This window comes from Mercenaria mercenaria, chromosome 12 (genome assembly GCF_021730395.1).
Source record: "Mercenaria mercenaria strain notata chromosome 12, MADL_Memer_1, whole genome shotgun sequence".
Taxonomy (NCBI): Eukaryota; Metazoa; Mollusca; class Bivalvia; order Venerida; family Veneridae; genus Mercenaria; species Mercenaria mercenaria.
In genome coordinates, this window is record NC_069372.1 from 38,277,576 (window position 1) to 38,297,867 (window position 20,292).

At 36.5% G+C, this 20,292-nt stretch overlaps 1 protein-coding gene across 1 annotated transcript in view; it reads left to right on the forward strand.

Annotated features, from left to right (window-relative positions):
• Positions 1-1,203: 1,203 nt before the first annotated feature.
• LOC123534485 (integrin beta-like protein 1) overlaps positions 1,204-20,292 on the forward strand; it is a 31,398-nt gene continuing 12,309 nt past the window's right edge. The window contains exons 1-12 of the mRNA XM_045316763.2: positions 1,204-1,435; positions 4,648-4,814; positions 5,205-5,368; positions 6,534-6,640; positions 6,819-6,911; positions 8,090-8,220; positions 8,762-8,925; positions 9,805-9,911; positions 10,569-10,658; positions 15,070-15,211; positions 16,463-16,582; positions 18,712-18,908. Coding sequence (XP_045172698.2) covers positions 1,385-1,435; positions 4,648-4,814; positions 5,205-5,368; positions 6,534-6,640; positions 6,819-6,911; positions 8,090-8,220; positions 8,762-8,925; positions 9,805-9,911; positions 10,569-10,658; positions 15,070-15,211; positions 16,463-16,582; positions 18,712-18,908 — 1,533 coding nt within the window. The 5' untranslated portion in view covers positions 1,204-1,384. The remainder of the gene's footprint in view (positions 1,436-4,647; positions 4,815-5,204; positions 5,369-6,533; positions 6,641-6,818; positions 6,912-8,089; positions 8,221-8,761; positions 8,926-9,804; positions 9,912-10,568; positions 10,659-15,069; positions 15,212-16,462; positions 16,583-18,711; positions 18,909-20,292) is intronic.

Sequence of the window (20,292 nt, forward strand, 5' to 3'; positions counted from 1 at the left end):
TTCCTAACCTCGACATGGGTCGAATTCTTTCCTAACATTGACATCGGGACGATTCTTTCCTAACCTTGACATGGGTCGAATTCATTCCTGCTAGGTAGCTACCAGGTCGGTCTGTGGAAAGTCGGCGGTTCCAACGCCAAAGTCAGTCCCTGGAAAAGCGCTCGTTTGTACTTGAAAGAAAAGCAGTCAGTTCATCTGGACAATAAAGGTTGAAAGTTGCCATATGGCCCTAACTATGTCTGTGTATCATAGAAACAGAATGAAAAGAAAATGTATTGTGTAACGTTATATACCATTTAACACAAAAGCTTATCTTTATTTATACGAATTGCATATAAGCAAGTAGAACCACATTATAACAGAAAATATAATTTTCTTCGATTAAACAGAAAAAAACTGTTGTAAATTAGAAGAAAATTATTTTCCATTGGTCGAATAGTGTATCCGATAGGTGGTGTATTTGCACAAAGTTTTCGTGCTCACATTACTCTACTAAGGTTGGCGATCGACGGGACATTATTGATATATTAAAATTAAAAATTGGCAAATTTAATTTTTTATGATATATTGCTTCAAATTGTCTTGATTAATTATGACGATCTGTAGATTTGATTTTCTGTATATATAATCGGGCATTTGTTAAAATAAAAAATAAATGCAAAACTTTGAATGTTTATCATGATATATGTTTTAACATGATGTTGAATGACATATGATAATTATGATAATGTATAATGTTTGTATGATAATAAGTAATGTGTATTGATATTTAGTATTGTGATGTATGATTAAGATTTTTCAAGTGCTTCTTACCAAATAATACAAGTATATTGAAATAATTTGGTGTTCTTTGTCTCTTAAGGATACAAAATGAGTTTAATGGAATATAAGATTCTTGTGAACTACAGGTAACCTCAAGCGATTAGAAAGAAAGTGTTCCTATTACCCCCCTGGCATTATGTATTAAAGAAACCCCTAGGAAAATCGATGTTACACGGCAAACGTTGAACAAACAGTATAGAATCCAGGTAATGTTTACTAACTGCCATTACAGAATTACACGTACATGTATTCGAAATATTTTTGAAAATATTGCGAGAAGAAACAGGTAATATATTGCTAAAGTATTTTAATGTGAAATTGTACCTACGCTCTGTTGGCTCACGATGTATGAACTGATTTGTATATTTTCTGTGAATTGATCATGGATGTTTCAATGCAAAAAGTTGAAGGGTTATCAATAATATTTTTAATTCACCTTTGTACCTACGCTCTGTTGGCTCGCGCTGTATGAACTGGACTGTATTACTGTGAATCGGTCTGTGATAATCAGACGCGGATCTAAAATTCCTTAGTTCGGAACTAATTAATATAGTGTAGGAAAATGTTGTTACATCTGTATTCTGCAGTCTGCTGGCTTCTGCGCATTCGGGTTGTAAGTAGGAAATACATTTTCTTTCATTAATTATCAGATTTTTGCATTTCACTTTTTGAATCATTCGTTGCATAAATTGTTCTGACACTTCATTTTGGCATAATGTTTGTGTAGAATGAGACATGGATATAATGCACCTGTCAATATTTTGCTCGCCCAGGGGGGCGGCGGGCCGACCCGGGGGAATTTGACATTTCAAAAATTTTGTTGTCTAAATCCCCACCCTAGGGACAACCTTTTTTGTCTAAATCCCACCCTAGAGCCTGGTTGGTACATCAAATGTTTGTCAAATTCCCGCCTGTCGGGAATGGTCTTCTGTCTAAAGTCCCGTGTATGCCCGCCGCTCCCCCGGGCGGGCAAAATATTGACAGGTGCATAACTGCCGAATACACTTAAACCTCTACATGTATTTTACTGGAATAGGCCTTATCCTTTGGCTCTGATTATCTAGACCCTATGTTTTAAGAAGAAAATGGACATGTATCTCCTGTGAACAAACCGATGATAGGGTCTGAACACAGACTAAGTTATGTGATACTAAAATTTCATGTTTGAAATCATGAACATCTGTGTGAGCATAAATACGCACGTTATGTGTGTAAGCAGTTCTGTCTGATAGGTTTAAAAATACTATACATGTATATGAGTAAACACCGAGCGAAGATACAATGGTAGTTTTGTGAGAAAGGAGATTACTAGAAATCAGTTCACTGTGATTGTAACATGCTGTGAACAGTAGGTTTATTTTTAGCTAAATTCAAGACATTTGATGAGGAATTCAAAACCAGATCACAAAAATATTTTTGTGAAAGATAAGCGCAATACAGCTTTGATGAAATTTCGCCAAATTATAAACTTAAATTCAAATTCTATTTCTCACTTATGGTCCATAATGCTTTAAAATAGATAAAACAGCTTTCCAAATTGTATGTCAAGCCAATTGTCTAAAAATTACGTGAACCTCGAAAAACTAGGATTAACGATCGATAAACTAGGTTTTTCGAACGTAAAACTAGGTTTTTCAAATACTAACCTATATTTTCGAATGAAAACATCATGGCTTAAACCATAGTTTACGCTCGTGAACCCAGGTTTACGTTCGATAAACTAGGTTTCTCTATTGAACTATGAATTTCGGTCGTTATCCTATGTTTACGACCGTAAACGTGGGTTTACGAACGTGAACTTACGTTTACGAGCATGAACTATGGTTTAGACGTTATCCTATGTTTTCGCTCGAAAAAATAGGTCAGTATTTGAAAAACCTGGTTTTACGTTTGAAAAACCTGGTTAATCGGACGTAAACCTAAATTCACGCTCGTAAACCTAAGTTCACGTTCGTAAACATAGGTTCACGCTCGAAAATATAGGTTCAGGTCCGTAAACTATGGTTCAAGGTATTAAACATAGGTTCACGTCCGTAAACATAGGTTCATGGCCGTAAACCCATGTTCACGCCCGAAATTCATTGTTGATTCTATAATCCTAATATATCGACCGTAAACCATAGTTTACGTTTGATAAACTAGGTTTCTCGATTGAACTATGAGTTTCGGTCGTTATCCTATGTTACCGATTGTTATCCTATGTTTACGCGCGTAAACCCCAGTTCGCGCTCGTAAACCACAGTTTACGAACGTGAACCTGTGTTTACGACCGTGAACTGGGGTTTACAATCGTGAACATACATTTACGAGCGTGAACTATGGTTCTCGGCGTTATCCTATGTTTTCGCTCGAAAATATAGGTTAGTATTCGAAAAACCTAGTTTTACGTTCGAAACACCTAGTTTATCGATCGTTAATCCTACTTTTTCGACCGTGAACTAGGGTGCACGTAATTATTGGACAAGTGGCTTGCCATATAGTTACAAATCGATAAACACGGTTTACGAAGGTAAACTGTAGTTCACGGCCGTAAACCTAGGTTTACGCTCGTAAATATAGGTTCACGACCGTAGACATAGGTTTACGGCCGAAATTGATAGTTGATTTCATGATCCTAGTATATTAATCGTAAACCATGACGTTCGATAAACTAAGTTTCTCGATTGAACTATGAATTTCGGTCGTTATCCTATGTTCACGACCGTAAACTTGGGTTTACGAACGTGAACCTACGTTTAAGAGCGTTTACTATGGTTTACGACGTTATCCTGTGTTTTCGCTCGAAAAAATAGGCTAGTATTTGAAAAACCTGGTTTTACCTGGTTTATCAAACGTAAACCTAAGTTCACGCTCGTAAACCCAAGTTCACGTTCGTAAACATGGGTTCACACTCGGAAATATAGGTTACGGTCCGTAAACTATGGTTCACGGTCGTAAACATAGGTTCATGGCCGTAAACCCATGTTCTCGCCCGAAATTCATTGTTGATTCTATAATCCTAATATATCGACCTTTATAAACTAGGTTTCTCGACTGAACTATGAGTTTCGATCGTTATCCTATGTTTACGATCGTTATCCTATGTTTACGCTCGTAAACCCCGGTTCACGCTCGTAAACCATAGTGTACGAACGTTAACCTATGTTTACGACCGTGAACTGGGATTTACAATCGTGAACCTACATTTACGAGCGTGAACTGTGGATCACGGCATTATCCTAAATTTTCGCTTGACAATATAGGTTAGTATTCGAAAAACCTAGTTTTACGTTCGAAAAACCTAGTTTATCGATCGTTAATCCTACTTTTTCGACCGTGAACTAGGGTTCACGTAATTATTGGACAATTGACTTGCCATATACATGGTTAGAAAATCACTACTTTTAATATTACACATGAACTCTTATAGTTAGAGCCATAAAGGGAGGTAATAAAAACAATAGATTCAATAAATCATTCTAGTATATTCAGCAATATTCAAACCTTTGACAAATGTTAAAGAAAGTTATTATCAGAATAGGATTCAACAAAAATTTAATGTATTTTATGTTCATAGCGAAATATTAGGCAACAACATTTTAAACAACGGCATAACTAGTCTTTAAAGTTGAACAGTCTTATCGAATTTTAGCTGCAAGACACGAAAATGTATGTTTATAGTGTCACTTACAGGTAATCTGCATTTTCTCATTAAAACTGTTTTTGCATTGCAGCACAATAATATTTTCATTTTTTTTTTTTTTGCTTTGTTTTTATACCATCTAAACAAATACATTTTTGAGGTCTTACATGTAACAATAAAATCGATATTTCATTGTTCCCTAGATTCTCGAACCTGACAGTCTTGGATGTAACGGGCATGGCGATATGGACGCTTGTGGTCAGTGTATATGTGAGAAGAATTACTTCGGTAACGCATGTGAATGTTACTACTCGGAAACGTTACAGTGGGGACCACAAAATACGTCTGCTGCAATAGCTGAATGCACACCGTAAATAAAATTGCTCTTTTATCTTTAATATAAGATCACGTTAAAGGATATTTTTGATACACTATATTGAGTTTTCTCCAACGCAGTGTACTTAAACTTTAGTGACAGTCTCTTGTCATGCATGGTATATTTTTAATCTCTAAATCCGTATACTGGACTCTAGTGACAGTCTCTTGTCAAGCATGATATATTTTTAATCTCTAAATCCGTATACTGGACTCTAAAATATGCTGAAAATTAAAGATAAGCTCTTCATCTACTTGGATAAATTAAATAGGGTATGTGGCGTTTCCTGATGGTAATCTCAAAAATTACAACATTTTCTCAGAACATGGATTTCTTTCACATTTTATATCGTATTTCAAGATGATTTAATAGGTAATTTTTCAGAAATGATGTCGAGGACGCTCTCGTCTGCTCCGGCAAAGGAAAGTGTCACTGTGGACACTGTAGATGTTTTCCAACGAAATCGAATCCTAACGAGAGATATTCCGGACGTTTCTGTGAGTGTGATGACTATTCGTGCCCCTGTCATGATAATATGATATGCGGAGGTATAACATGTTATGTTATTTAATGTCATGTTATGTTGTGTTGCGTTAGTTACGTTACGTTATGTTATGTAATGTAATGTTATGTTATGATACGCTACTCAAAGCAACGCTACGCTACGTTACGTTACGTAATGTTGACGTTACATTACATTATATTACATCATACCATAGTATTTTATATAAGATTTTTATGATCCAAAAGCGCTGTGCGTACAAAGGCAGACACCAAGGGCTCAAAATTCATCCTCTGAAAGCACATATACAGAACTCGTCAGACCAAAGGCAGATTTAGATGCAAGCATGTGCGGCTAACATAACCTACCTTTTTAAATAGACAGCCTTGCCCTTTAAAGTGTCCGATGTATAGCACCAATGCACGTGAAGCCCTCTTTCCTTAGAAGAAACAATAATGGCCGGTTAGAAAAACGAGTATAACATTATGAACCATAATAATCAGATCAAATATGTGGAGGTAATACAATGTTAGCATTATGACTACTCGTACATTAACCGTAATACGGCCAATTTTCTAAGTAAGTACGATGCTGGCACTAGCGCAAAAATTGGTATTCCGTTAGGTATGGTTATTAAGTACAGTGTTTTCATGTTACATCTTTTGTTATAGTGTCTTTGTAAAGACAAGAAGACGGGTATAAATCTGCAGCATCTCGTTCCTTTGAATACACAAAATGGCAGAAAACCGCAATCATGACGTTAATTTTAGAGAAAAACACGATTCAAAATTTCAAAATTGGATTGTAGGCCGAGTTTACGTTTTCATTACACATGTGTTGCAAATTAAGATTTGCAAAAGTGACTACATGATGGGGAATGCTACTTACTGCGAATCACGTAAGCAGCACTGTTCAATGAAGAATTCGTTCATCTGGTGTGCGGACGTTAGCTAGGCGCCCGCTCCCGTCTGAAATATTGAGATAAAACAGGCGGCGAATGTGGAGAGAATTGACAACTTACGTGCTCTTATTTCTTCCCTAAAATACATGTATCTAAACACCTTTATTGACAGAGGCAATATCAATGATATTCGTTGTTAAATGAATCACAATGAATCTGGCAAAACCCAACGTTTTAAGTGACTGGTACTTTTAAACTTTGTCAATTTCTTTTAAGTGTGTACGAACCTTCATATTTTTCTTACTTTAAGGACATGGCCGATGTCACTGCGGGAAATGTGTCTGTAATGAAGGATTCACAGGGGAAGCGTGCGAGTGTTCAACCTCCCAGGACACGTGCATGTCATCTAATGGACAGGTAAGGGGCTTGATATTGCCATTTCCAAAGCGAGGCAGTGTGATGTTCTTTTATATACAGGCATCAAATATTGAAAGTATCTCACAATGAACTCCATCGCTGTATCAAAATAAACTACTGAAAAACTTGAAATGGTTTAAATACTCTATAATTTACATGACCGACCCTTTCTTTTCAGATATGCAATGGAAAGGGCGCTTGTGTTTGTGGGGTGTGTGAATGTGAAGTCGGATCGCCATATAAGGGACCAACATGTGAGGACTGTCCTCCGGTAAACTAAGAAATTCTGTTTACATAATTAGTGTAGTTGTCACATTAAAAGAGGCTTTTTGGTGTTGTTACTTTTTATACGCCCGTTTTCTGATGGCGCATGCGTCTGTCCGTCCGTTTGCCCGTCCGTCCGTCCGTCCATCCATCCGTCATAGTTCGTGTACGAAGCATAACTTCATAACCATGAAAGATATTTACTTTAAACATGACATATACTAGTAGGTAGATGATGATGAGACGATGTGTAGAGCTCTTTAGGTCAAAGATCAAGTTCACAAAGCGGGCTTAAAGTTCAAAACTGTCCATCTTATTTCGTGCCCGGAGCATAACGTATTAACCATTCAAAGTATTGGCTTCAACCTTTGCATGCAGGTAGGTGGGATTAGACAGTGTGCAGAGAACATGAGCCCGATCTGTATGTTTAAGGTTAATGTCACGATTTGAGCTCAAAGATCAAATATGTCCGTCATATTTAGTGTCCAGAGCATAACTAATTAATCATTCAAGGTATTTCGAATTTGGGATGTACGTAGGTGGTGAAGGGTCGATGTGCAGAATGCTTAAACCAGGGTGGTAGGTCAAAGGTCAAGGTCAAATCCGCTTTTCATATTAAAGATATTGACTTGAAACTTGGAATATTTTCAAATGGTGATGAGACGAACCCCTCCCCACCAAAGAATCAGTTTAGTTTCTTGTCTTTAGTATTTTGTCACCAACACCGCACTCACACCCTGCGTTTCCCCACTCCCCCTCCCCGAACGCCTTCCATCAAAATAATCTTTTAAATGCACTTCCGTCCTCCCCTGATATAACCCTTCGGACGTATATTGACCTACTTGGCGGACCCCTTGTAAGTATTTACTAAGACAAATATTATCCTATAGATGCTGTATCAGCAAAAAGCTTAGTAATGGAATATCAATTTACATGATGATACAATTTTAAATGTTTTTATTATACATACCTTTTTACAACAGTTTAGCAGTTTCTATATTCATTGGTACCTGAAACATTGTTTCTTCTCCAGGGCTGGAAATGTAAAATCTATTTAGTTTGATATATTTAGATAGTTATCGCACTCATAACGCCATGGATGGCGTTGAGCTTTCTATGTCATTACAAGAAATAAATGTCTAGGAAATATATATATATCTTATTTAAAATCTATTTCCTACATAGATCGTTGAGATGTCAAGTGTCATGTGCAATAATCACGGTTCACTGGACTCGTGCGGTCAGTGCATCTGTGAAGAAAGCTATTATGGCAACAACTGTGAATGTGAAGAGGATCTTACAGCCCTATGTATCAGGTGAATAAACCTGTACTTTCAACTTTCATAGTAAAAGTGTGGCGTAAGACTGGTATTTATGTATAATATGTTGTTTTTTTTTAATAATTGATAAATTTACTCAAAATGGGCCAAAGGTCAAGCATTGGACCAAACTTGTAATGAGTAAGTCGCTCGTTATAAGTATATCGAATGATTCTTAAAAAAGTTGAAAACACCTGTATAGTTTTCAGTGAGATTACCTGTTCACATTAACATTGGTGACAAATAACCAATCCAAAAAAATTTATTTAAAGACCTACCACAACCGTATGACCTACCCCCCCCCCCACACAAGTCACCCCCCAGACCGCACCTTCAGCAAGTGAAATAATATATATTAAATATTATAATATCATGAAATATTCTAATATTATTTAATAGCAATTTTACACAATTCAATTAAAATGAATGCTAAAGTTTACTCTGCAATAGAAGTGGTCGCTCCTCTTTCTTTTACAAAATAAGAGCAAGTAACATTAAATCCATAATTGTAAAATCACACCATTGTATCATTTTACAGCCCAGATACGACATCGTCCATCCCGTGTTCCGGTAGAGGGGAGTGTATATGTGGCATGTGCTCGTGTTTCGCTCGCCGTGCTCATTCTGCACAAAAATACAGCGGAAGATACTGCGAATGTGACGATTATTCCTGCAGTTACCACAATAACCAGCTTTGTGGAGGTAAAATTTAAACTGGACTTCCGTCTGTTCGCATGTTGGTCCGTCTGTTAGAAATTTCTTTTCCAAAAAATAACGTAAGAACGATTTGGCCTATGCTCCTCAACCTTAAGAGACGCAATGGGGTGTATATATCCCTTTGAGGTTAGTTTGTGGATCAAAGATCAAGGTCACAGTGACTTTTTTGTTACAAAAATTATTTCCGCTTATTATCTTGAGAACACATCGACACATTGACCTACCATCCTTAATTGCTCATGGATATTTGATGGCGTCATTTAATTTTAAGATAGGTGGGTTAAAGACGAATGTCACAGTAAATGTTAGTATAAAAACCGTTTCCGCTCAAAATCTTAAGAACCCATTAACATACATCTCATTATTCTACACATCTATACATGTACAAGCTTTATACCTTGCTTGATCATTTCTCATTACCTCTGCAACAGCCGTATTTATTTGAGATCATTCTCGGTCAAAGGTCGGATTCACAGTGTAAGAACAAAACCGTTTTTGCTTAACGACACTAAATTACAAAAGGCACAAAAACTAGTCCGATGCATACTTTTAGATTCAGATTGTCCTTAGGATGCTGTTTGTTTGCTCGTAACAATTCAGGTCATAAGGCGACTTTTCAAATTTTCTTGGAGATACAACTCCGGGCATGAATTCAGCATCGCATATAAGCCAGCTGGATGTCTTCCTCACATGAAAAAATTCTACGCCACAAGCGAGACTTTGAACTCAGAGCGGTGAGTGGCAAGTGATTTGGAGTCAGCGACCTTAAGTTTTGTTATGCTTTTTGTAGGTTTTACTGACGCGAAAGTGTTGAAGCGAAGCAAGATACTCATTATAACTTGTTTTCAATGTTACACTTTTAAGGTCACGGTCGGTGTATATGCGGGAAATGCATGTGTGACGATGGCTATTCAGGAGACGCCTGCGAATGTCCTTTGTCTCAGAATTCGTGTTTCACAGATGGAGGGGTGGTGAGTGAAAAAAAAAGACAATTTGAAATTTCTAAAAAGATATGTATCATAGCAATTTCCCACACAGAGTTGTCGGACTTCCATTTCCGCTTCCGAAGTATGGCCAGGATCAACAACTCTGTGTAGGAGACTGGAATCATGGGTACGACTGTTTCGAAGTTCATTTTAATTCAAATACATCATGTACATCGATCTTTGAAAAACATACTTTCTATATTAATTAGTTAGTTTCGACTTTTTCTTACTGTAATATGTTATAAATACATTTAACGTAAGTTAATGGCAACATTTTTTATTACCTTATTGATAACGATGTTGATTTATGTAATGCGCGAATGTTAAAATATTGCTAAAAAAGGTAACATCGTAGATATAGAAATAAGGAAGTATATTTATTACACAAGGGTCTTGTCCTGTCATCAAAACGAAAAGTTTTAGTAAATATTAGGTACTATAAATTTGCTATATGAAAGGTAGATACAACTACAGGAGATGAACATCAAGAAAGACAAGGCAAGACAATAATAATATATTTTTAATTACATATGTAAGTTTCCACTGTATCGCAGGCAAATAAATATTGAACCGCATTTTTATCTATCTCAGAAGACGTGAGATTGAAGAAATTTCCTCAGATTAAAACTGATATTTTTTCAGCTATGTAACGGCGTTGGAAACTGCGTGTGCGGCGTATGTGAATGTGACGCGTATTCACACTACCGTGGACCAACCTGCGAGGAGTGTCCGGTAAGAGAACACGTGCATGTTTTATTTCATCACAAGTGTTGAATTGCTTTCGCTCGAATTATGAAGAAAATAAATGCGCCCCTAGTGTGGCAACTAAAAAGTATCAAAATCATTAGAATCATAAAGATAGCCATCTCGATTAGCTAGGAATTTTTTTCCATTATACCACAAGTCCAACTTGGTAAGGTATTTTCTTTTCTTTTTTGCGTTTGGTTTAGCGCCGTTATCAACTGTCCACATCTATCGCGCCTTGCGGCCATATTGTTTGCCAAATATCGTGTTGAATACTCGATGGCGTTCCGAAATTTTAAACTGGTCAGATCAAGTCAATCCTCTTGACTTATCATGTCTACTAGCGTGCAGATCATTGGAAAATGCTAATCGGCTATAGGAAGAAGTTTTTCGAGTGTGTCTGCTACGAGGGTCCTGCAAAAAGTTCTGACACTAATGGGCTTCCGTGGTTTTATCCCAGGTATTTTTTAAAACGCTTCGTTGCAATTGAATGGTATGTCCAATAGCTAACGATATCCTTATTTCAAATTGAAATACATGCAGTCATATACACTGACCAATTTACTTGTCACATAGTAAAATGGACGAAAAGACTGAAATTTGTAGCTATATTGAATGCCGCATTAGGCTTGATATAGATTCAAAGCAGATATTTGATGACTTGTGTGGTATATATGGACCTCATGCCATTTCAATGCGCGCGTTTTTAGGTGGGTTAAAGCTTTGTAAGCTGGGAAATAATCTGTCGAAGATGATACCCTTTCTGGTAGGCCTAAAACCTCTGTTACCAAGGCTGACATACATCTTCCTTTGTTAGACAGAGGTCTATATTTTTCTGAAAGACCTCTTTGAACAAAAGAATTCTCGTGACGAGGTCTAGCTGTTCTGACTCAGACCTGAGCACGTGAAAAAGGTGATGAAATAACATCCATTAAACACATAAATATGTTTCAATAACATGTTTTAATGGGGATTTTGTTCATGCTTTATTACGATTACCTAATAACATAGTCAGTGGTAAATAAACGGATTTTCAAGAAAAGCGTTCCCGATTTTATTAACATTTCTTGGTATTAAATGCACCTTACCTGTATGATTAAAATTAGAAAAAATCCTATAGTGCCACATAAAGCCGTAAAAGATGAAAGGAAAAAAATATGTATGTGAAATAAAAATTATAAGGATATATCTTGAAAATAAATGTCAGCTGCATTTATGATACGTTGTCACTGCATATCCCCTCATTTACTTCTTTAAATCTGTTAAGCATCAAGTCAACCATTTATATACTCAGGAAGGTCTTTTATACTTAGGGGATTTATTTCAAAACTTAAGGTGGTATCACATTTTGAATTTCCGGTGAATGATAAAAAAAAAACAAAGAATATTCAGTTCTTTCCAAAAACCATTATGTTATGAGTCAGCCAAATAGTTTCCTTTGTCTACCAGAAAGGAACAATTCTTATATCTTAATACTGAGGTTTGGTACCTTTATTACAGACAATAAACTAAAAATGTAGAAATTCATACGTGACTTTGATGAGCTCAGCAAAGCAATTTCAAGCACAAATATTAATGTGGATTATAAAGTAAGTTACACACTACAATGTCCTACCAAGAGACTTACTAAAACAATGTATTTGCAGAATGGAGAGATAAAAATAATTTTGACAGCTCGTGAAAACTGATGTCAAATTTTGACAGTTATTTGATGACTCATGACCTAATTAAAAATTTCTGTTATTTCTAACTTCCAGTTTGATTTTCTTAAAAATGGGTATTCTATATTGTAGCTTAATTACAACTGATAAATTAAAACAATAAAAGAATATATTGTTACCTTACTGTCGTTTTGTCTATCCAAGTCACGAAAGATTTCCTATTGTTTCAGTCATTTGTCACTAATTGGAGCAACTCACAGTGTTGCAATCATACTAAACACATCCCTATTTTTCACATAGATACTGAGGATTTATCTTATGAGCACATGTATTGAAACAAAATTTTAATACCGATTGTGTATTGCAATAATGCTAAACTATCTCAGCCGTGACGTGTCCTTAAGTCAGGTTCTTTAAAACTACACTTCTTTCAAAATAGGGGGAGTGGGGGGGGGGGGTCAATCTCTTACATAATTTTTGAATCGGTACCGGACAAGCATTCCACAGCCTTCTTGCCCGGACATACTTAGACATACTTAGACGAATTCTGGAAGAAGGCCCCCAGCCTCTGACGCCAGCTCTTCAGTGTCTTTCTTGTATCCGGTTGTGATTTCCGCTTCATATGTGTAAACAATTCCCTGGTTTTGCCAAAATTTGTCCAATCTTGCCTCGAAAGTTACCACAGTCTTTGCAATTATGCAGACAAGCTTTCTACGAAAAGAGAATAAAAACGCTGTTCTTTCAATTAGACCATCAACACACTATGTGCATACATTTTCAGGACCTCATGACCTTTGACCTAAACGTGTGATAATGATCTTTGAACTACGGGTCTGGGCCTTACACCCGGCACGTCAGATCAATGTGATGAACACTGAGACAAGTTATTTTAAACTCCAGCCATAGATGAAACGAAAATGCGAAGGACTGATGGACGGAATTGCGGAATTTTTGTCACCAACACCTGTCTTTGACCGGTAGGAGAGGAAAAATCAACATTTCTGCAAAAAGTCATATCGACTTTTCTGATATGAAAATTAGTGTATGAAAAGGGGCTTAGCTAAAATGAAAATGTGTGAAACATTAAATGACAGCGAATCGGCTGTGGTAACTTTTGTAAAACAGTTTTGGCAATGTCTGTTGGTGTTTTGTGGTAATATATGATGGGGTAATATACCATCCTGTACTTACATGTACACTATTACCACTTCCTTCATCTATATAAACTAAAATTCGAGAACAATTTTCAGGCCATAACTTCTACGAATAAAAGTAACATTAATTCCTTACCTTCTGTGCCAGGAAAATAGTTCTGACTTCAAGTTCATTATATAGATCTAATGCCTGCGATACAATTTCGGCTGAATATTTTGAGAAGAAATGACGGTATGTAAGTCGGATATCGACCTCGTACATCGGCCTTTCTCTGGGGGAAAGACCTCGCACTCGGTCGATATCCTATACAAACATCTCTGCTGTAAAAGATGTGGTCGAATAGGATCGATTGTCGGTGAAAGATAAAGCTACTGGCATATCAGAAAACAGTGTGCAAACAATTCTGAAAAAGCGTTTGGACCTGAGAAAGGTTTGCGCTAGGTGGGTACCTCATTTGCTTACTGCAAAAGAAACAACACCTTAAATGTGCCCAGGAACTTTTGAAAACATACAAAGGTTGTGATAGTCGGGTTATTTCTAACTTGCTAACAGGTGACAAATTCTGGGAGCACATGTTTGAGCCACAGAGAAGGGCTGATAATAAACAATGGAAACGAAAATATCAAAAACGTCCCTGTATTGCCAAAAGAACCATAAGTTCGAAAAATATGTTGTACGCAACTTTCTTCAATTCTAGTGGGCCACTAGACGATTCTACAAGAACTCTTTACTGAAGAAAGTAAAAAAGTTTTACAATAAGAAACGTCTAAGCAAAGGATGGTCAGGAGTCAGTGTTGTACACGACAACGCCTCCTCTCACAAGTGCGATGTTGTTAAGTCTTTTTTGGCTTTTGAAAATGTGGAAGTTGTAAACCATCCGCCTTATTCACCTGACCTGAGTCCCTGTGACTTTTTTTATTTTTAAGGCTTAAGAAAATGCTTTCTGGAAAGAATTGTAAGTCCAGAAGTTCTCTTGGCAACGCCATTTATCAGTGTCTCAAACAGATACCAACAGAAGACTATTTATCTTCCTTTTGCGATTGGGTAAAAATGTTACAAAATGTGTTTCGGTAAAGGGGGAATACTTTGAAGGTTTGTAATAAAAATAGTTTTTGTAAAAATAATTTTGATAAAACATAGCACTTAAGATATCCGAACCCAATGACAGACCTTTTGCAGGACCCTCGTAAAAGATAAAATGTTTTCTGAAAGAACGAAAGAATCTTAGTTATGAAAATTATTATTATAGTAATGTAGGTAGGTAATAACATTAAACTCAACAGGGGCACATAATATATGTATGTGTGTATGTATTTTTATTTACTCTGTGACCTGTTCCTGGAATTCTCGTAGAATTGCTGTTTCTTTCCAAAAAGTTGATCAGTTATTGTGGTTGATTTCTGCCAGTTTTGCGACATAACAGAAAAGCTACGCATTAACGCGCCATTCACGTCGTATTCAAATTTTGTCTTTTCGTTTTGCCGCTTGCGCCAACGGGGTAATATGCCACTTTTCCTTTTGGCGCCATCGTCGGCATCTCAACATAAGTCTGCGTAACCAATCCTGGTGTAATTTGCTTTTAGACGTGCCCAGGTCAATGCCAGAAGTATAGGGAGTGTATATTGTGTAAAGTGTTTGGCAGAGGACAATACTCAGCGGAAGAATGTGTTCAAAAGTGTCCATTGGTTGAAATTGTTGATAAGATAAATGAAGAAGAAGTCATGCGTAAGTTTTTGACATGTACTTGTAAGTTTTTATAAGCCCGTTTTGAAGAAAAAACATATTAAACATATTATTATGGAATGGCGTTGTCCGTCAACATTGTTTATGTATCCTAAGTCATTAAATGTAATGGGCATAGTTACCACACTCTACAGCATGACTAAGAACCACTTGAGAGGGAGTCCCTATTGTTTTGGGGTTCAGTAGGTCAAAGGAGTTTGTCACAGTGACCAGGAGATCCCAACTGTAAGTCAGAAATATGAAAGTACGGTTTTTTAACTGCATATGCTGACTAAGTACATTTGAGGAAGACATTGTTTTGGGGATCAATGGCCCATTGGTCAAGGTCACAAGGATAGCTTTTACTTTATGATTTTACTTTCAGTTCAGCTTCTTGATACTGTATCTTAGTATCCCTCACCAACATCCTGCACACACACTGCCTCCACTCCTTTCCCTCCTCCCCCCTTCTCACCGCCCCTGTATTTTTTTTGCTTTTAGATAAGTTTCTAGATATTTTATCTTAGCATCACTTATCCATGTCCCTGCACCCGCCCCCTACATACCCTCTCCCACATAGACTCCTCCCACAATCCGCCCTTCTATTTCTTGGTATTATGTCTTAGTGTTAGAATCTCACAGCCACATCCCGCACCAACCTCTCTGCATACTCCCTCTCCACCCCTGTATTTTGTATTTATTTTCAGTTCCGGTTCTTGGATTCCCTAATCCACATCCCGCATCCCTATACATACACCCCCCCCCCCCCCCACACACACACAAACACGCACACGCACACACACACACACTTACCTGCCCTGACCCAATCTTTTTGCAAACAGGGGCATTGTATCCCGTTTTGCGGAGCTCCTGTTTATTATATTTCAATACTTCTGCATATAATCTATTTTTTTTAAAAAAACATTTTGCTTATTGTTGTCTTTTTGGGTTTGTAAAATGACAGATCTTTGCAACTGATTTCTGTGTGTAGATAGATGATAAAGAATACTAGGCTTAATGTCGGAGTTTTCAGATAATCCGACAGGAATTTTTGTTGTTGTTGCCTTCATTACATTAAAATTTTGTGAAACGGTTGACATAACAGAAAATTGTATCCTTGCAAACTTTACAGACATGAACATTTCGTGAAAAAGAAAACTATTTTTGCGCTATTTTGATGAACAGAACAGATACTTTATTCAGAGTACGCTGGTGAAAGCTTTTATTAAATATTTTTCAAATGCTCTATTTCAGTAATTCCCAACATGAACCTTTGTAGATATACGGATGCTGATAATGGTATGTCATACTTCTTTACGTACAAGTATGGGGAACTCAACAAAATACACCTGACTGCGCAAAAGACAATGGAAGGTACATTTATTTGTTGTTGGTAATACTAAAGCTTTCAATATCAGACAGTATTTATCAACCCGAACGCAAATATTATTCAAAATTGCAATCTTATATCGAGTGCACGAAATCTTGCCTCGAGTACACGCAAACTATCTCGAGTGCCTGACATCTTATCGAGATCACACGACATCGTTTTTCAAACGCAAAGCATCTAATAAAAATTATTATGTCGAGCGCTCGAGATAATTCATTCGTTGTAGCCCTAAATATACCATCGTATGATCATGCTGGCAAGTAAATAAAGGAATAAATAAATTAGAACTTTGAAAAAAGTATTTTCAGTTGCTAAATACTTTTCCGACTCTTCATAAAACATATACAAAGGCTGTTCTGAAAGTTACGATAAGCCCACCACGAATACAAATGATTTCACCTCTCTAGCCTCATAACTTCGTTATTTTGTTTCTCGTTTTGGGTTATTTGGCGACTCGCAAGCTTTTCGTGGTGGAGGAAGACCCCAGGTGCCCCTCTGGGCATTATTTCATCACGAGCGGGCACCAGGATAGAACCACCGGCCTTCCGTAAACCAGCTGGATAACTTGCCCACATAAAGAATTCTACGCCTCAAATGGGGTTGGAACCCACATCGGTGAGGAGCAAGTGATTTGAAGTCAGCGACCTGAACCACTCGCCCATGGAGGTCCCCTAAGACTTTGTTATTACTGATTGGAACCATGTGCAAGTTATGTTAACAAAAAGGCTTGTTTTAACCTTTAACAAAACATCAGTTGCGGGTTCCTATAATTAAGTATCCGTATGTTGCTCACGATTATAGAGGTACAACATCTTGAGATTACTTAGTAGTATAACGTCAGAAGTAAAACATTCGACATTGAACATTCGAAACAAGAACGGCACTGCGCATTCAAACCCAGAACGACGTTGGACATTCGAAACCAAAACGACATCGGACATTCGAAACCAAACCGACGTTGGACATTCGAAACCAGAACGACATTGGACATTCGAATCCAGAATGACCTTGAACATTCAAATTGAGAATTACATTGGACATTCAAATTTAAAACGACAATGGACACTCAAACCCAGAACGACATTGGGCATTCGAAAACAGAACGACATTGCATATTTGAAGCTAGAACGGCATTAAGAACGACATTGGACATTCAAGCCCAGAACCAGAACCACATTGGACATTTGAATGTTTGAATGTCCAAAGTTGTTCAGGGTCTGACTGTCCAATGTCGTTCTGGGTTTGAATGTCCAATGTCGTTCTTAATTCGGATGTCCAATGTCGTTTTGTGTTTGATTGTCCAATGTCATTCTGAATTCGAATGTCCAATGACGTTCTTGTTTCAAATGTCAAATGTCTTTTTAAAAATTTGAATGTCCAATGTCGTTCTGAATCTGAATGTCCAATGTCGTTGTGGGTTTGAATGTCCAATATCGTTCTGAATTCGAATGTCCAATGTCATTCTAGGTCTAAATGTCCAATGTCGTTCTTGTTTCGAATGTCCTATGTCCTTCTTGGTTTGAATGCCCTATGTCGTTCTAGTTTCGAATGTCCAACATACAATACAAAAGGTACAATACGGAATTAATGTCTGTCTGTTCGTCTTTCCTTGTGAAATACAAGTCGTATTTTTGACAGAATTTATATAGGTACATGTATACCATGAAAATTCTCTCATTCTGTAATCATTGACTCTCACGTATAGTAAAGCGTACTGGTCTTACGTTTTTATTTTATACCATTTATACGTACCAGCTCTATAAATTCAGCGTATCCTGGTTATCCAGTTAATTTTCTGGAGAAAACTTATAGCGTCTCTGGTCCCAGTCAGTTTATAAGTCTAAAATTTCATTGCTGATTTATGAGAAAAGATAGCAGACATTTGAGTATTTATGCATATTTTGAACCATGAAGTTTCCTGCTTTAGAGTAGATGCGTATGTAATAATTGGCAAATATTAACTCGTATTTACAAAAAATAGTATTGTGCTCCTAAAGTCGCGCAATAATTACGCTTAAGAACTCGTGCCGTAAATTGTAATTGTAAATGAAATAATGTGTACATATAAACTCAAAAATGTTTTAAAAATCAGTCATGTTGATATTATACATAGCGGACAATATGGGGAATCTGTGTATGGAGGCAATGTCGTGTGAGGAGTGCTTTAACATTTCATCTACATGTGGTTGGTACAAGCACCTGGAGTTACCTTCAAATATCAGACATCATTGCGATTTGCTCAACAATCATTTACAATCTGGAATCTCAGCAGACGACATTCTAACATCTGCGACATCCTCTAACGTAACGGTGAGTAGTGTTTTATTAACATTACGTTAATAGGAGATTATCATGAAAAGTTATGTCTTTAATTTCCCTTACAGTTTAAGAAATATTGCTGTTTAAGTTAGTTATACAGTTCATCAAAAATGTATATTATGAAAATTTAAATAACGATAAGATTAAATAAAAGCCCTCAGCACGTGATTACCTGTGTTTTACTGTTAACTTTGATTATTTTTAGTTACATCTTCATAGTCCTAAAGCTATTCACATTCTATGATGAATTATTTAAGTGTTAAAACACACAGATACATCGCATTTACAATATGTACAATTAGGTAAATTACTGGTGGGTAGGTGACTATGCATGGTCAGCTTTTAACGAGAATTTGCAAGAATTATCTCCCTTAATTATTGACTATGTTAAAGCAATTCCCTTCAAATTGGACTGCCTCCCTTACATTAGCTCAAGTCGTGTCATTCATGACCGAAGTCAATAATTCTTTGTCATGGATTTTGCATTGATCTAATATTTTGCTTTAGGTAATACACGGAAATAAGGCTCGCGTGTTACTCCATAAAAAGCAACAAAACAGTTAGCCAGTTTTTGATATAAATCATGTTGTTTTATAGATTCATACAGAAGTATTATTCATGTAAAGATATAAAACATTTCTGTAAAAAAAAACATTATGATAGCTTAAGATATTGCGAAATTCGTGCTGTCATGTAACAGAAAATGAAAACATTTAAATAAATTTCTTTCTTTTGAAACTTTGAATCCCGCCAAACATTGAAATCCGAAAATTATTTCATCAACGAGCTTTCCCACAAACACATGTATACATAATAGTTTTCCTCGAGAAAAACGAAACTTGTGTGAAGATACATGTATTCCCATTTTGACTGATTGTTCTTGTCAATATAACGGTACTTTTGTTTAACTTTCATGTCTAGAAGTTTGCCAGTTTTAATAAACTAAACAATACTGTATTTGACAGGCAGTGGCAAAGAAAAACCCGAGCAATTTAACAAACTTAAAAAAAACATACATGTTACTAAAACACGCAAACACATGTTTTATGTGTCTTGATCCAAGGTTTTCCATAGAAATCAAAGAAAGAAAGAATCTATTGAATTATGAATCAAGTTTCTGATTTTTTCTGATCAGCATTGGTGTATGTGTATCATAGAGATCCTAACTCATTTTTTTAAACAATTAGCTCTGATTCATCCTGTCTACTTATTTATAGTGTCTAAGTTATTTGATTATACATAAATCAAATATGCCATTCAGATATGTGTTTGTACATACAATACAATTCAATCATGAAATCAAATTTATCGTGTAAACTGAAGTCTTTAGCTGTAAAGGTGACTGTTTTTCATGTTTCCCACGAATAAAACCGTG